Source organism: Leguminivora glycinivorella, chromosome 16, assembly GCF_023078275.1.
Source record: "Leguminivora glycinivorella isolate SPB_JAAS2020 chromosome 16, LegGlyc_1.1, whole genome shotgun sequence".
NCBI classification, from domain to species: domain Eukaryota; kingdom Metazoa; phylum Arthropoda; class Insecta; order Lepidoptera; family Tortricidae; genus Leguminivora; species Leguminivora glycinivorella.
In genome coordinates, this window is record NC_062986.1 from 9,720,332 (window position 1) to 9,739,413 (window position 19,082).

The 19,082-nt window shown below is 37.2% G+C and overlaps 1 protein-coding gene across 12 annotated transcripts in view; it reads right to left on the reverse strand.

Annotated features, from left to right (window-relative positions):
* Positions 1 to 19,082, reverse strand: part of LOC125234352 (potassium/sodium hyperpolarization-activated cyclic nucleotide-gated channel 2) — a 445,496-nt gene that overhangs the window by 59,954 nt on the left and 366,460 nt on the right. For all 12 annotated transcript variants that reach the window (XM_048140533.1, XM_048140520.1, XM_048140521.1 and 9 more), the window contains one exon: positions 16,516 to 16,792. In XM_048140533.1, the coding sequence (XP_047996490.1) occupies positions 16,516 to 16,792 (277 nt within the window). The remainder of the gene's footprint in view (positions 1 to 16,515; positions 16,793 to 19,082) is intronic.

The window sequence follows — 19,082 nt, forward strand, 5'->3', positions numbered from 1 at the left end:
AAACAGACACACACACTTTCCCATTTATAATATTAGTATGGATAATAAAAAAAGTAATGACAATGTTGTAAATAAATATGTTATACTTACAAGTAAGTACCTAATTAATGTTGTGAAAAAGGATTGTAACAATTTATATTGAGAATGACATGTTCTGTAGTATTTTTTGTTTGTTTGAAAAATCGTCGTAATTGTGTCAAATGGGGTGAATAGGGATGTCGAGGTGAATAGGGTTGAGGCTTAATAAAATGTGATTTGCCCTCCAATTTCTTTAAAACTGACTACAGAACCTGTATTATTCAATTGTTATGATACACTTTCATTGTGTAATACTACTAATAATCTAATAATCATGTAATCCCATTAATTTTTTACTTATATGAAAAAAAATTCATACTTTGTGTAAGTAGATATTTAGTAAATGTCCGGTAAATCATATTTTAAGTCTCGTCCCTATTCACCCCGACATCCCTATTCAGCCCATTTGACTGTACTGATATATTCGATCCACATAGTTTGACTCTAGAGTCTAGTGCAGCTATAGAGCTAAACTCGACGTAGGTAAGTCCAGCCTGGCAAAAAAAGAGTAGAACTTCAAAACGAGAAAAAGGGGTGACACTACGATGTTTCCGCTTTTGAATTTCACCCCTAAAACATATGTTCGTATTTCTCGTATCGCTTAAGTATTCTGATTTTAGATCCCAATTTGACATCCCATTTAATATCCATACTAATATTATAAATGGGAAAGTGTGTGTTCTGTTTGTTTGTCCGTATTTCACGGCAAAACGGAGCGACGAATTGACGTGATTTTTTAAGTGGAGATAGTTGAAGGGATGGAGAGTGACATAGGCTACTTTTTGTCTCTTTCTAAGGCGAGCGCAGCCGCAGGCAAAAGCTAGTTAATTATATTTTTAACATATTTGAATCTGTTACCATTATTCGTAGTCTTTGACTAGTTTCATGTACGTGGACACAATCGGTATTGTTAGGCTACATTTCTTTTGCAATAAATCATCGATCGAATGATTCACGCCGCTCGTATTCAGCGCAGTGTTTACATAACATTCCTTTCTCATGTGCTCGTAGTTACAATATTGATAAAACCGACTATTTCTTTGGATTTTGTACTCCTACTGTAATGGCTTTGTAGTTAGAACCTGGTTTTGTCTAGACGGCTGTATACCGATACAAAATGTTGATATTTTAAAGGAAGGGACAGATTTAAAAACTGATCATACTGCTGTTACGCTGCCTGATACGAACGTATTAGATTCAGATAGGATATGTATCGGATATGTCACCAATACCCCCTTTCTTCCCGTGGGTGTCGTAGAAGGCGACTATGGGATATGGGTTAAATTGTGGTGTAGGCGAGAGGCTTTTAACCCCTTATTTGCCAAGGGTGGCCCTGAAGCTTTAGTGGTTTCATGTGCTCTGCCTACCCCTTTATGGGATACAGGCGTGATTGTATGTTGTATGCTATGTCACCAATAGTGACATGAGGCCTAACACGAGGATTGGGCAGACCCCGCACACTGGCGATGACGGGACTACTTGGATCGCTTCCTTAATAACTTGGCCCAAAACTGCCCAAGATTGGAAAAAGAGGGGGAGGCAAACCCAGCAGTGGGACATAACAGGCTCCCAATAATAATAATGTCACCAATGGATGTTCCATTCTGACTGCGGGTCTGTGGCGTCTGACTCGTGGTTTTCCGTCATTCGGCTTCCCAGTCTGCATAACAGCACTGGCTTTAATCCTTGCATGTGGGTAAGTTAGATAATTAAAAGATCCCTGTTGTACAATACGCAGTTTAGATGAAATGAAATAAAATGAAATATTTTATTTCGCTAGAGACATGGTTACAAGTTGCAGTAATTACATAAAAAGGTACAGCATATCTAACTACCATCGGTATGCAAAAGTACCAAAAAGTAAGATCAATTGCTTAACATTTCATTATCATTAAACCGAATTTTGAGATTACTAAATATGCGACAGGATGGGTAAAAAGGGCAGTACAAATTAATATTAACACAAACCGATTCGTTGTCAAACACAGTTAATGAATTTCAGATTTCATGTGAACCGCCCCTGTTTTCCGACTCGTTACACAATTAATGTGAATAATCGATAGGTCGAGTCCTCTAGCGGTGAAGCGATTTTTATTGTGGGATCCGATTGTGTTAAAATTTGAATAATCAATTATGTCATCTGGTTTGGTACCGCTGACTTCGCGTCAGTGAGATGACGGAACAAAAACATTCGACGAGGTTTAAGATTAGATAAACGTGTTCCGTGCCTGTCGGCTCCTTATGCTTTTCGAATAATAAGGACTTTTAGACTTTTCGAGAGGATCTTATTACCTTTTTTGCATAAAAACCTCCTGTGGTGGAAAGCTACAAATATTAAAGTTAAGAATTAAGTGAGTTATCGCAAATGAACCGTATTGGAGTAATATTTTCTTCTAAACTAATGAACCGATTTCATGATTTACATCATATCCTGGTATATTTCGCTGCTATTTATCTCTAATATAAATTCATAATGATATTTCAAGTCAAGCGGCATTATGCACGTCTCGCGATAGAATCATATAGGCTCCCGCGGTACGGGCGTGATTCTACTATTGATATTGCCTTGCGTACGTCGAAATCAATTTTCGCTGAACAGCTGTGACGGTGACATGAATGCGCAATCATCTAGCAAATGGCACCTAGACGCGGAACTCGAGTGTTATTACACGACTTAGCTCGAGCCAGATGGTACCAGGTGAGGCCTAGGTATACTCGAGACCATAACGCCTTAATGCCTATAGATATTACATTATATTTTATTTTATTTCATATTTTTTCAAACCCGTAAAAACAGCGGCTACATTTGTATGATTATTTTAGTTCCCCCTGCAACTGGACTAGTCACCTCTATTTCTGCATCTGATTGTACAGATGTCAGGTCTTTAGCCCCTCTAGCACAACTTGCCTTTTCGCGCGCGAGTTCATACTTGAAGTCGCGCTTGTTGTATGGACTCGCGTGCGACAAGGCATTTGTATGATTATTTTAGTTCCCCCTGCAACTGGACAGGTCACCTCTATCTCTGCATCTGATTGTACAGATGTCAGATCTTCAGCCCCTCTAGAACAACTTGCCTTTTCGCGCGCGAGTTCATACTTGAAGTCGCGCTTGATTTATGGACTCGCGTGCGACAAGGCAAGTTGTGCTAAAGGGCCAGGTAAATATATGGCGTATACTCGTATGTCTTAATTATTATTTATTTTATTACTCCTGCTATATTATTTCTGGAGATTACTCTTACATATTTACAGCAAAGACATTACTGAAATAAAAAAATACTTTTAAAATAATTTTTCTCAAACATGCAATGAAATATTGTCTTTACGTTCCTTAAAATGGGCTGGGAAGTATCGCTTTTTGGGCGCAACAACTCGAGAGGACTGTAAAGGGATTTCATATTATTTTTTAGGCCTAGGCCTGCAAAGTAACTCCCTTGTTTTTTTATTTAAAATATTGTCCTTTAGAGCATTTTTTTTATTTCATTGTATGTTTGAGAAAAGCACTATACATGCCTCGGCGTGAAAACGGATTCCCGGCCTCGTATCCCTATCGAGCCTCGCTCGCACGCTCGCTCGGCCGTATATACCCACTTGGCCGGAAATCCTCATTTTCCCGGCCTCTGATGTAATGTACTATTAATGCAGGCGAAATCAGCATGTTCACTATATAACATGGTCTCAATTAAAACAACTCCCCCTCCCCCAGGCTACACCAGAATTGACCAATCTGTTGGCCGCACATCCAAAATGTAGGTAATGGTAAATCCTTAACCGAATGTGCAACATACAGAACAGAAACGTACTTCAATTATTTCAGACTTAATTGAAGCGTGTTAAAATCGAAATGGGAACAGTTTTCATTGTCAGCTTTTAAGGCTGACCTACTTCAGGACACGTATAACAAAGTATTACGAAAGTTTCTGAATTGGCTTCAGTTTCGTCCTTCAAGTAGTGATAAAATATCTTTATAGAAGTTTCATGCGAATTTTTGGGATATTTTCGCTTGAATGCTTCCAACAATGAACAACAGAGGGTAAAGGTTTAATAAAAATATTGGATTGACATAATATAATGGAATAAACTTAGTTCTTAGTTCAGTAAAATATAGCTAGGTAGACCAAATGGCAAGAAAGAGGGGAAGCGTTTGTAAGCGTCAGCATTGGTACATTGTAATGGGCTAAAAAAATCGGTAGATAAATGAAATTCAACATATATTTACCTAAAACTGGAATACAAAGCTTGCTTATTGAAACTGTCATAAATAAATAAATTAGCAAATAGGAATAAAAAGTTGTAAAGGGCTGTAATGCGTGTATGCGTGACTATAGTGGTTACTTTTGTAATTATGTACCGAGCTGCACGAAACTGACCACGGCACGCACGGTTGTCTCAAGTCGAAATGCAAAAGTCACAATGACACTCTTTTAAAGATATGACCTTTTTTGCCTTAGAGCTTAGATGGTCGAGAAAAGCTTGAATAAAAAGCTTGTCGTTTCAGCTGCGATGAGTTAACTTTTGTAAATAAATATAAATAAAGCAAAATGACGCATAATTCCTTTCAAAATATACCCACGATAACATAATATTCGTAAGAATATTTGAATACTTTTCGTTATTTCATTGTGGCTCAAGAATTGCGATTACGTTATTGTATTCTCGTTCTTTGGATTAGAAATTTTATAAAAAGCGGAGACTGTCGGTTTTTACATTGTTAACAGATACATTAAGACGATAATCTTGCGACAAAATAAGACGGAATAACCGTGCTTCCGTCTTAATGTCCTTTACGACATTTATCAAAGTCAAAAACATTGTACGCTAATACATACGAAGACATTGTAAATGTACTCCTGAATAAATAAAGATGTACTTTGACTCTCTCGTATTTAGCATCGCTTATCCAGGAATGTATACATATAAAAAAATATACTATATGCACGTATTCAAAGTTTGAAAAACCTATGTCTATTGTTGGGATGTTATTCCAAATTTTAAAGACAGTCTATTTATTCAATATACGAGTAGGTACCTATATCAAATTCAAAACTGAATACTGCGCTGCGGTGCGGTCTTCAATTTCTAATGACCTTTGTTCTGAATGATAAAAAAGCATAGGCCGCCTATTGCTCCCAGAATATCAGCATTAAAAAATAATAATAATAATAAGATTCGTTTATTTCAGACCAAATGATCCATAATTTTGTTAGTAAAATATAGTGACTTACGGACTATGTTAGTATGTACTTATATCTATATACATATAACAAATAATACAAAATAACTATATTTACATACTTAAAATTAGTGAGGAGACAACACCGAGCCAGGCTATTTGTCTGCGCCTATCACCACCTCTACCCAGTATTTTGTGAGGCGGCAATCTAGGCGTTCAGACAACATCCTCAGGAGGCTGTTGCTACTGCCACGCACGCGCTTTAGCAGGGACGCTATTCTTTTACGCCTAATGGCATAAAAGTCATAATAGTCTAATGGCATAGAAATACCCTATTGTTACTAAATAAACCTTTTGTATTCGAAGATACATATTGGGAAGACCGCGGGACCTTGCGTCGATATCACCCTTGACATTGGCAATTTGCCTCGACAATCTCAACTGGTTGTATCTCCTTCTTACACGCATTTCCTGAGTCTTTATACTGTTAGTGGATAATTGATAATTGCATTTGTATTGGAATAGGGGCTTTGAGACCTTATTGTAGGTTGCGTACTGCATTGTTCTGCCAATAAAGTGCAATGAGTTTGATTACTTTGTTGATGTCAATATCACTTTGTGTCGCGTTCGCGTTGCGGCTGCGGCTGATGTATGGGAACAATCATTGTTTGATATATTATTTAGATATAGATATCTGTAAGTATTATACCTACTACAAAATCAGAACAGTAGATGTTCCGTATCCGAACAAAAGTCAATAAACTGTTAAATTGTTATCATTAAACTACCTACGATACATCCTAATATTACATTTTCGTTCTATGTAAGTTGTATAACTATCTATAATTTGCTTAATCTGGTTGGTATAAGTGATCACTGATCACTTATTTATTTACCAGCTTATAAGCAGCATATATATCTTTCTGAGATGTCAGTGATCACTGTTTACTAGCACACTACAAGCATGTCTCTTTCTGAAATGGCAGTGTTCACTTTTTACAAACCCACGAGACGCATGACTCTTCCTGAAATGTCAGTAATCACTTCTTAAACCGTAAGTATCTCTTTATATGAAACATCAGTGATCACTTTTTTCAAACAAATCAGGTATAAACTCAATCCTTTACGTGTTCAGCTGGTATCTAATCGAGACGAGCCAATCGGGCGGAAGCTGTCACCGCTGCCCGATAGACGCGATTTGCTCGATAGAACGGAAGTCATAATAAAATATAATGGATTCTATGTGGTTCTTGGAATATTTATCGCCATAAATGAAAGTTGTACCGCGGAAGTCAGGTTGTCTGTTTGTTTTACCTTATAGATACTTCAATAGAAAGTAGATAAAGTCCGATTGTAATTTTTTATGATCTCCATTGAATAGTAAATCCAGTGGAATAGATAAATTTTGCAATCAAAACTTATTGTTTCATATTAATAAAACGGAAAATAGAAAGATGACATACTTAGTATCAAACGATAGGTATTGAATTAGAGGAAGTAGGTAATCTTTATGGAAATATTAAACTTAGTAATTGGTTGGATTTATGAAGTCACTAGCTTTTGCCCGCGGCTTCGCTCGAAAGAAAGAGACAAAAAATAGCCTATGTCACTCTCCATCCCTTCAACTATCTCCACTTCAAAAAACACGTCAATTCGTCGCTTCGTTTTGTCATGAAAGACGGACAAACAAACAGACACACACACTTTCCCATTAATAATATTAAGTATTGATCTTTTTCGTCATTATCGGAAGTGTCGGCCTGGTCACTGCCCCACTGTCACTGTCAGTGAAAACTTATAAACTCGCTATCGTCTGAGTGACTTACTTTTCAAGTATCGTACGCACTAAAGGTAAGAGCGAGATCTATAGAAATTGGAATCGGTACTCGCTAGCGAATATATCAGTATCTTGTCACACATAGTAGGTATGTGAATAATTGAGTGTTTAATTCTGTATGAGATATTAATAAATTGGCGGGGTAAAAACCTCAATTATGTATGTGATGAATGAAAGCAATTAACCCATTATAATTTAACGCGCTATTAGCGAGTCAGCGTAATTGTAGCATCGGAATAGTAAAGGCTTGGCTTAAAGGAGTTTGGGCTGTTAAGTTATTTAGCGATCGCGAATTAGGGCCGTAACGAGCTCTTTGTGAGTTCGTTGCTTGGTACAGTTGACGAAGGGGCAGAGGGGGGGCTGCACTGAATGATGCCTTATTTAATTACAGTACCTGGGCGAGCGTTCGGAATTCTATTTTATTATAACTTAGAAAAACGCAAGAAAACTCGAAAATTTGCGTTTCCCGGTACCTAAGACGATTTAGATCGATTTTTCTCCCCCGAAAACCCCCACATAACAAATTTCAGAGAAAGCGTTAGAACTACTTTCGAGATCGCCGGTATAAATACGAAAAATGTACTTAGCTTAAGTGAATTTGCAATCCTTTTTATTTTTTGTTTTTCCATTGCTATATTTTGTGTCATGGCTATCACACTAGCGAGTTGCGATTGACTCAAAGCACGGCGAGCAGCGAGTTTTCCCCAAATCCTAGTAAACTGTAAGTATACAGTACCTACACGCAACGCAAGCGCTGCGCGGCGAATTCGTTTCGAACTGCAGGACTAGCACATGATGGCCGCGGGAATGTCGGCGCGAATCAGAAAACCTGTCACTGAAAATAGTAGGCAATTTCGGTGACAATTTTCTGAATTCGAACGCCGTGAGATTAAAAAATCGGCCTACTGGTGGCAAACTCGCTGCGTACTCACCTCGGTGTAAATTCGATCGTAACTCCGGTATGTCCGCAGTATGTCCGGTTGTAGCGATTTTGTCCGCGTAGCAACTATTTACTCGCTAATTAGTATTATGTACTTCCCATTGCAATTATGTTTCTCCGTTTTCCTCTTTAAGATAAATCATGATGATAAAGGTTATCTACTTATGTGTCTATGCCTAATAGTGCCTGTATTTATTATTGACTAGATATTTGAAAAAAGTGTGCGAGAAACAATTTAACGTACTGTATTTATTTATGTTTTATTCCAACATTTCCAACCAAGCTTTAGGTGCTATTTTTGCCGAAATGGACTTTGGTCCACGAGAGAAGTCTCCTTATTCATTCATAATAAAGCTGCCCACAGACAACCTGATGCACTGATTTGCAAATCTGATACCTACAAAATTAATCAACATAAATATATATTTTATGACAATTGAAATTGCTACTAAATGATATTATAGTACAGTCGGCCAAGAAAGTGGTCTACCAGTTTTTACAAAAGTTTCTGTGAGCTCTAACGATCGCTAAGGTTGACTTGACACATGGCATGACGTAAACATATAGACAGAGCGATTGTCACTGACATAATATTATTGCAAGCGGAAATCGCCCTTGTTGTCTCATGACGTTTAAACGAACCTCACCCGTAGGGTGGTAAACTGGTAAACCACATTTTTGGTCGACTGTACCTATTATGATGTTTATTGAACCCTTACAGGAGCGGGGCATCAAAATCGTAGCCAACATACCTCAGCACGATTCTTGTGTTATCTTCAAATATAAAACTTTGAAATTACACCCCGCCATTTACATTTGTGATTCCATATAGTAACAAGACAACTAGCACAAATGCTCTTGAACTCAGTAGATTAATATTTCTCATAATTCTCCTAACCACTTCAAATTCCCTTTTAAGTATGAAGGAATTCAATGAGCTCATTGAATTCCTTCATCCACAAACGAGTGATGCAGAACGTACAAAACAAAGCACGTTCCACATTGCCTGCCTTGCAAATGGATTGATTCGATGGAGCTCCCGCATTGCTTCCATTCCCGTTATTGTCTGCCGTGCAGAGGAATAACAATGTCCGATGGCAATTCTATTTCACACCGGTTGTTAGGTCTTTGTATTTTTTCTAGTAAGTAATTGACTGGCCTTTGCCCAGCAGTGGGAGACTATAACGGGCTAATAAAAAAAATGTCTGCCTTGTGGTATGTGTGGAATCAGTATTATTATAAACCTTACAGTCTTCCCCGTCTGTTTCATTTTTGAGGAATGATTTGCGGGACGAAAGTATTGTCTTCCTTGCGTTATTCCGGAGCATTGCCATGGTTTATGGAAGCCTGGAGTCCGCCTTGGCAACTAATCCCGAGGCGTTATAGTTGGCGTAGGGACTATGAAAGACCGTCCAACATAGAAGGTATTAAACCGACCGATTTGACGACCGGTCTGGCTCAGTCGGTACCCTGATCTTGCCTAAGGCCATTTATTTGTGTGATCAGCACAGATATTTGTTCCTGAGTCATGGATGTTTTCTATGTATATAAGTATGTATTTATCTATTTAAGTATGTATATCGTCGCTTAGCACCCATATACAGTACATGTTTTGCTTAGTTTGGGGCTAAGTTGATCTGTGTGAGTGTCCCTAATATTTATTTATTTATGTAACAAGAACTTGTTGGGTAATAATTAGTTCGGTTTACTTACAGTGGGTTTTTATCACATAAGTATAAATTTATATAACTTCCTAAAGATGGAACTTCTGATCTAATGGGCACTACGCATTCATAGCCATAAGTCGTAATGTTTGAACGCATTGGTTTTAAGTCGCGTTTCGCGCAAACTTTGCATTTAGACTCCTATTTATCTAAACGCCAAACGAGAATGTTCTGTCGGAATCGTATGAACAGGCCTATCTTTACTTCTGAAATCTCGTGTTATATTTTAGGCAATTAAACGTAATTGAGTAATCACTCAATTCAGTACATGAGTAAACATACATATTGTAACATTGTTACCAAACATACCGTGAATTGTGATGTGACAAATTGCTATCTGATCTATTCATTTTTCATTTTAGGTACACTTATTGTGTGGCGATAAAGAAATTCTCATATTATCTTACATACATTCTGAAATAATTACACTCTTTGTATTATCTATGGAAAAGTTTATTGTATTTCATTGCTGCCGTAAACATAAAACTAGAACATATCAACAGAAGTCGACTATTTATTAAGTAAGAGTTACGCCGAAATATGAATTGTGCTTCTACAGTCACCGGCATAAATAAGTGATGATTTCTGTACCTTGTCGCTTTTAGTCGTTTGACAATTTCGTATGACGTTTCAAACACGACGTTAAAGTGACAAGGTACAAAAATCATCACTTATTTATGCCGGTGACTGTACCATCAGTTTTTTTAGATTACGTCGATAGCGGGGCAAATAGCAAGGAAAATTACATTTATTGTGAAAAAAGGGTTTTTTTACCGTCAAAATTTAATCAAATTATGACTTCACGGGCAGTCTTCATTGTCTTCAATATCGAAATAGTTATTTGTTATACAAGGGGGCAAAGTTGTATTTTAACGCCCGAGCAAGTGAAAGGATTCTATAATTGAACCACGAGCGAAGCGAGTGGTTCGAAAATAGAATCCTGAACTTGCGAGTTTTTTAACACACGAGAAGTAAAATACATTTGCACCCGAGTGTAACACAAAACTTTTCCCCTCACTATAGCGAGGAAACTACAACGCAAAAAATGCGTTTATCACTGCTTCCAGTAGTTCCACGGGTGGTAAATCATCTTTATTACTACATTCACCTCTCTCTTATCAATTTTAAAGCAGTTAATTTGACTTTATTCAAGGACAAATTACTTTACCCACTAGTGGATAAAATGCGTTTTTACCCGCTGGTATTAAAGGACAAAACACGTGTTTCCGAGCTAGTGAGGGGAAAAACTATTTGATTTAGTGCTTTGTATTATTGATGTTTACTAAGCAGTTTATATGCACGTTATAAGGTCGATATTAGTAGCTATTTATTTGTACAAAAATTATTTGATTTACACAATACACAGGCAAGACAATACACATTGACAAACTTCACCAGTAAATGACAAATATATACACTAAAATTATTAGGTGTTTTGGTGGTTTATGTAACATTTGTATGGAGAAAATGAACAAAGCCCCCAAATCGTTAGGTACTTATTACATACATTTTCCATGACGTTCCATCGAGTAAAAAACGTCTAATAATAGGTAGATACTCTTTTTATTTAGGCTATTTAGAGTTATAAAGGAAATCTAACTATTGTGTCAAATAGTTTTATGCCAGTTTAAACCTCTAAATCAGCTACAGCTAACCATTACTGTGAAAACGCGTGATTGCCCTGCTTTTGACAATTACCAATTTAGCTCGGACTGTGAATTTGACTTCCGGCTAAATTAGATGAACGTTATTAATGCGGATCGGAAGGCGTTGTGCACGAGTAATTTACAGCGCAAAACAGATTGAAACACTGCCTAATATGTACATACAGTCATACATACAATCACGCCTGTATCCCATAAAGGGGTAGGCAGAGTACATGAACTACTCAAGTTTCAATGCCACTCTTGGCAAAAAGGGGTTGAAAGAAAACGAAATTGTGATATGGCAGTGACACTGACAGGTTGCCAGCCTCTCGCCTACGCTACGCCACAATTTAACCCATATCCCACAGTCGACTTCTACGACACCCACGGGAAAGAGGGTAGGTGAAATTCTTGACGCGTCACCACACGGGCTAATAATGTGTGTGTTATATTATTTGAATGTTCATTTATTCAAAACATTTGTGTTTCTGATATTTTCATATGATATGACCTACTGAGGTCACGTGTTGTGTGTTCTTTAAATTTTGTGTATTTATCTTACACAGACACTTTGTGCTTAGACAAGATGCCAATTGTGTATGCCTTACGCCGTGTCTTGCGTGGGCGACGGTCCCGCGACCGTCGCGCGACCGTCGCCGTCGCGTCTCATACTTCCATATGGATAAGGTTTGATTTCGTATGCGTCGCATCGCCGTCGCGCGACCATCGCGCGACCGTCGCCCACGCAAGCCACGGCGTTAGCCAACAGAATACTAATGTCATCTCTCACATTAATATAGAGAGTAATATTATCGTTTCGTGTGTTACGTTACGACGAAAACGAGTAGCATTTTGGATAAGCCCTCTGCAATAATAAAGTACTTGTGAAGCGCATAACCATTGTGTATATTATTTATGCATATGGTTATAACACACTTCATAAACTGCTATTGTAAAAGCAAAACTAATCGTTGATGGACTATTCAACGCGGTAGCGTACAGTAATATTGACATACCACTGCAAAAGGTCATATCTCCTAAATGGTTACTGGCACAAATGCCCTTACGTCAGATTTGCTCAATAAAGACAAGTACCTAATCCTTTAAGGGTTAAGGGCATAACCAACGCACAATCGCTTGCGATTCATTTAGCGTATCTACGGAGATCTCTCTGTCGCGCCAATACGAAAGAGCTACAGAGAGAGCTAGTAATACGCGGAAGAATCGTAAGCGAATGTGACATTGGCTAGGAACTCAGATAAGTGACTATGAGTGGCTCAAGCGTGTAATTATACACACAAGCAGCACTTTTGTACTACCTATTATAGACTCCGCGGCCATAAACTTGATGAACGTTTTATGAGGGTTTACATTTTCCTAACATAGGGGTTTCTGGCACGAAGTATACGCTCCATTGGATAAATTGACAATTGAAATCTATAATTGAATTAAAAATATAAACTGAATGAAGAAAGAATAAACCGAAAATGAAGTTCAATATATACATACATACATACAATCACGCCTGTATCCCATAAAGGGGTAGGCAGAACACATAAAACTACTAAAGCTTCAGTGCCACTCTTGGCAAATAAGGGGTTGAAAGAAAACGAAACTGACATTGCAGTGACAGGTTGCCAGCCTCTCGCCTACGCCACAATTGAACCCATATCCCATAGTCGCCTTCTACGACACCCACGGGAAGAAAGGGGGTGGTGAAATTCTTAACCCGTCACCACACAGAAAAGTTCAACATATCTTGATCGAATTAAAATTTAGAAAAAAATTAACGCTAACAAATATTGTGTCTGAGCAAGCGAAATGTACCTTATATACGGCATTGTAGAATATAATAGAATCATAATGTTGGCTCCTCTAATGGCTCTAATATTTGTCCAATGTTAATAAAATTGGTCATTTGACAAACATTGTCAAATAACAAAATGTTACAAAGTCAATAGATAGCTACATTTATTTGTACAACTGTATATAAAGAAAAGAAAAGTAAGATAAAACTTGAAAGATATATAAGAAGGATAACTATACTTAATAAATAATAGTTATTTGTTCAAGGGGGCAAAGTTGTATTTTAACGCCGAGTGTGGAATTGAAAAACGAGCAAGTGAAAGGATTCTATAGTTGAACCACGGGCGAAGCGAGTGGTTCGAGAATAGAATCCTGAACTTGCGAGTTTTTTATCACACGAGAAGTAAAATATATTTGCACCCGAGTGTAACACAAAACTTTTCCCCTCACTATAGCGAGGAAACTACAACGCAAAAAATGCGTTTATCACTGCTTCCAGTAGTTCCACAGGTGGTCAATCATCTTTATTACTAGATTGAACTACTTTTATCAATTTTAAAGCAGTTAATTTGACTTTTTCAAGGTCAAATTACTTTACCCACTAGTGGATAAAATGCGTTTTTACCCGCTGGTATTAAATGACAAAACACGTGTTTCCGAGCTAGTGAGGGGAAAAAGAAATATCTCCTAATGTAATGTTATACAATTGTGACGGGCAACATCCTGCCCTAACAACTTTCAAGAGAAAGTCTGTGGCATGACGAATCAATAATTATCACTAAAATACGAGCAAAAACAAGGCAGATAAATGCTACTGTTACTAGCATTACTCAGAGTATGACGTAATATAAGAATACTATGCCATTGTATTATTATTCATTCAGTAGTTATAGTGATTGCAGTTACAAGTTCAAGATAGCTTTCGGATGGTGTTAAGATAGTTAAGCGTGGTTTAAACTTATTCATTCTAACCGAGAATTAAGACACAAGCACGGGAAGTATGGTCGCGCGATAGACGATAAAATAGCAGGCCGTCCCTATCGCACTATTTGTAAGTGCGATAGGGACGGCCTGATATTTTATCGTCTATCGCGCGACCATGCTTCCCGTGCAGGGTACGTAGCCGAATGGCACAAACGCTCACGAAACGCTCGTAGATATCTATCTCTATCGCTCTTGCTTATTGGTGCGACAGAGCCAGACTACCTTTCGCGGCGTTTCGTTTTTGTTTCGTTCGCGTCGCAGAAATGCCATTCGGCTACGGCACCTGGTCGCTAGGCAACAGTTTTTCATTCGAGAATAGCTATTAACTTACGCGTTGCACAACACATGTATTTACCTACTATTATTTTTATATGAACTCCGTAAAATTATTATTTCCTTAATTCTATTATGCAGGTTATCACATATTTTGATCATTTCTGGATTTTTTTCATTAAGAGATGAGGCATATTACAGTTTCTATTTTTGACGTTATATATTTCTCATAAAAGCAGATATTTACTAAGGGCCAGTTGCATCAACCACAAGTGACAGACACATCATCGTCGCGCAGCAGAAATCTATAGAACTTCCCATATAATAAAATTTAACGAACGCTTTAACGGAGACAGACGGTTTGGTGCAACCGGCCCTAAACCATATGATCGTTAAAATTATGGTTTGTGACTCATTCCCAGTTACGAAAGAAAATCTATTTCATAAAGAGGAGCATTCAAGGAGAGATGAAGAATATTTAAATATAGATATTAAATGGGTCAGGTAGGTCTGACAAATTCATCTCATTCATCATTCATCTCCATGGCCAGATGAGAAAATTGTTATACAGCGTGTGTATTCCATACGGGCGAATATTTGAATAACGATTAGTATTGGACCTAAGGAGCCTAACTACATGGTTTTTTTTATTAAATAGATGAGATTTTTTTTTTCATACATAATAATTCAGCACGCAATGTATTACGTCCACATCAATTAGCGTACCTACCTAAACGTCATTACATCATTACGACATGACGTTTATGTTTCAAGTTAATATGGACGGCGTACATTGCTGCTTTGATTTAAAAAAATAATTACTCTTAATTAAAAACACTTTTTAATAAAATGATTATCCTATATGATTCGTATGATTAGATACTATAACTGGATACATTATTCGCCCGTATGGAATCCACACGCTGTATTTGTTGTTAATTATGATATTAGAGGTATTAGATTCTATTTTTATAAAATAATTTGTTTTAAATAGAATGACGTTTTCGGTAAGCCTTATTCACGCGTATTATTAATTATTGAATTTAAGAAACCTGCCCCGTAGCCGAACGGCATTTCTGCGAGGCAAAACGCCGCAGAAATGTAGTCTGGCTCTGTCGCGCCAATACGCAAGAGCGATAGAGATAGATAGTTACTAAAGAGATATGATCGTGAGCGTTTCGTAAGCGTTTGTGCATTCGGCTATGCACACAGTATTCTTATTTGATGAACGACCTTTGTCTTTGCCAATGTCTATAACCTTTACATTTTCTTTCTCCTTTCAACTATGCTGTCACCAAACTTTACGACATTACCAGTGTCTGTACGACATCCGATTGCCTTTTGATCAAATTTGTAGTTTTATCATTTGGCAATCTGCCTATCATTATTTGCTGCTGCATCATAAACTTTATAAGATCCTCTAGAAATATCTTTCTTTAAAATAGTAGGTACACCAAGCTGTATTATAATAATAATATCTGGGCGGTTCTATTTTAATATATCCCGTCTTTAGATAAAAAAAAACTCTTATAAGTAAATACAAAAACAAAAAAAAAGACAAAAAACAAAAACTTAATTTCTAGCCGGGATTCGAAACCCTGACACCTACGATCTATCTGCGTACATTAGACCGATCTCGTACGACTGAGCTAAGCGGAATCGATGCGCGCGCGGCGAAATTAAGGACCATATTTTACGTTTACAAACGCGAAAAAAACTCATGAAAACTCAAAAATTCGCGTTTTCCGGGATCTAAGGCTACGCTAGATCGATTTTTCACCCCCGAAAACCCCCACATAACAAATTTCAGCGAAATCGTTAGAGCGGTTTCCGAGATCGTCGGTATAAATAAATAAATATACAAGAATTGCTCGTTTAATAGTATAAGATTAGTAGAAGGGTCCACAGATATCCGTTCACCGTTCACTAGATATCGGCCGGTAGCTTATCGCAAAAGGATACATTGCCGAATAACTGACGGGCCGATATCGTTCAGCAAATATAATCTGTGGGTTTTAAACCACTCCGTATGGAAACTTTAGTGTAACGCTTACCTGAAACTACTGCAAGGATGTATAACCCAATGGCCGGCCGCCTTCTGCCTGATGCGCTCCTTCATGAGAGCCTTCTTGGAGCCGAAGAGTTTCATGGCGAGCTTGTTGTCGGTGGGTTGGAAGAGGGCCTGCAGCTGGTTCCGCAGGAAGCCCTGCTTGGCGTCGGACACCGGTGGGGCGGGCTCCACTGGCGTGCCGTACAGGGACACATCGTCCAAACCACCGAAGTGGACTTTGCCGGTGCCGCTGCCCTGCTTTAGGGCCATATCGGCGTCGCCTGAAAAAAAAAATGGAACGTTAGGCTTTTGTTTACCGAGTTCATTCTAGCGGGTAACCGCTGGTTATGACGCACCTATAATTATGACGTACAGTTTATATAATGTAGTCGTGCGTTATTGTACCAGAGAAAAAAGCATTCTATCCACGTTTAGTGTAGAATATTTATCATACCCAGAGCATCGAAGATCTTCTTCAAATATATCAGAATAATGAAGTATTTGTTTTGAATGATTCACGGTTATTTTCATTAGACTTATATTGACCGGGATATAGACCAAAGAATTGAACAAACGTAGTGACACTGTGAGTGTAGTGTGTGTTGGACAGACCATTGTATCAGTGGTACGCTGAAAGAGCATCGAAGATCTTCTTCAAATATATCAGTTTTCCGTGAATAATGAACTGCGTATTTGCTCGACAAAAATCAAAAAGGTAATCACGGTCATATCCCGGTATTAAGGCAAAATTCAGATTATTAAGGCAAAATTATTTAAGAAGACCATTCTTTTTCGTTTATTACAATGGCATAAAATTACAGGAGGTACCTATTCTAAAATACCTTCCGCGCAGCAGCGCCAGATCTAGTAGATTTATTTAGGGAACTATTTAAAACTCGACCCTTTATAAAATAAACATAACCATAACCTTGATCCGAATGGCCGGTAGACTATTTCTAGACACATTGTTTAGGGATTCATTCATATAGGAAAGCGATACTACAGAAATAGTGAGTAGACTTTGTGGTCAGGTAATTTCTACTCGTTTATATATGTAGATAAATCATCCGGCTGCATAATTGAGTCATTGTGATGTTAGTGTATGATTCCATACACAGATAATTTTAAAGTTTAAGATGAAGTTCCATGATCGGGAATTTTTTTACCTACTGCGGGCCGATTTTTGAGTCTCACGCGTTCGAATTCAGAAAATTGTCACTGAAAATAATCTATAGGCAAGTCACCGTTTTCAACCGGTATTTTAGTGACAGTGAGACTCAAAAATCGGCCCCCTGCTTCGTGACATTTTCAACTTGAACAGATTTATTGTATTGTATTATGTTCGTTTATTTCAGACAAACAGTCCATATTGTTACATTACGTTACATTATTTAAAATTTACAAACTAAAATATATAAAAATTAAAGCTATAAAATTCACTAATTAATTTAAAATCAAACTAAACAAAATTAAATTCGAATTAAATTCAAAATTTCATATTTGAAATTTCTATTTTCAAATTAAAAATTAAAATAAAATTGTGAATATTAATATGATATAATAAATAAAAAATTGAATTAAATAAAATAAATAAATTATAATGGTTATTAATTTATTTCGGAATGGAATATGACGTTTTCACCTTCTAACTTTTGTGTTCACCATCTAACTAGGTAGAATAAAAAGTTAAAAACCAACACAACGAAATAATTTCCCTACAATTTTTTAATTTGCGTTTTTTCTAAGAAAAAGGTGTTTGACCTGAGAAGAGGTTTTCCTCCTCGGCTAAATAAAGCTAATGGCCTTATTAGCACACGCGTTTAGCATTGACTTGCAATATGCAGCTTAACTTTTACATCTTAGATTTATACTGTACATACTTATCATACCTACAAAAATTAATTTTGAACTCAATGTCAACAGTAAAAAGTTTATTCAAACTTATTTATATGGCATGATTTTTATGTTTTTTCTTAAGAGCGCTGGTAGCCTAGCGGTAAATACGTGCGACTTTCGTTCCGGAGGTCGCGGGTTCGAACCCCGGCTCGCACCAATGAGTTTTTCGGAGTTTATGTGCGAAATGTCATTTGATATTTGCCTGTCGCTTTTCGGTGAAGGAAAACATCGTGAGGAAACCGGACTAATTCCAATAAGGTCTAGTTTACCCTTCGGGTTGGAAGGTCAAATGGCAGTCGCTTTCGTAAAAACTAGTGCCTACGCCAAATCTTGGGATTAGTTGTCAAAGCGGACCCCAGGCTCCCATGAGCCGTGGGAAATGCCGGGATAATGCAAGGAGGATGATGATTTTTATGTTTTTTCTTTTCTTTTTAGTACCTAAATAATAAATATTATTTAACTTTTAGTATTATTTTTATTTATTATAAGTGTATTTTTAAGTTAGTTCAATTAGTTATATTTTAGTTTTGTATAGTTATTTTTAAGTTTTTGGTTATTATTTATATATGTATTGTTGTTACATTTCAGCACTACTTCCAGACTTTTCATATCCAAGTTTAATCTAATAATAAAATCCGTTCGTTTCGGAAATGAAATGAGCATGTTAACAATAGC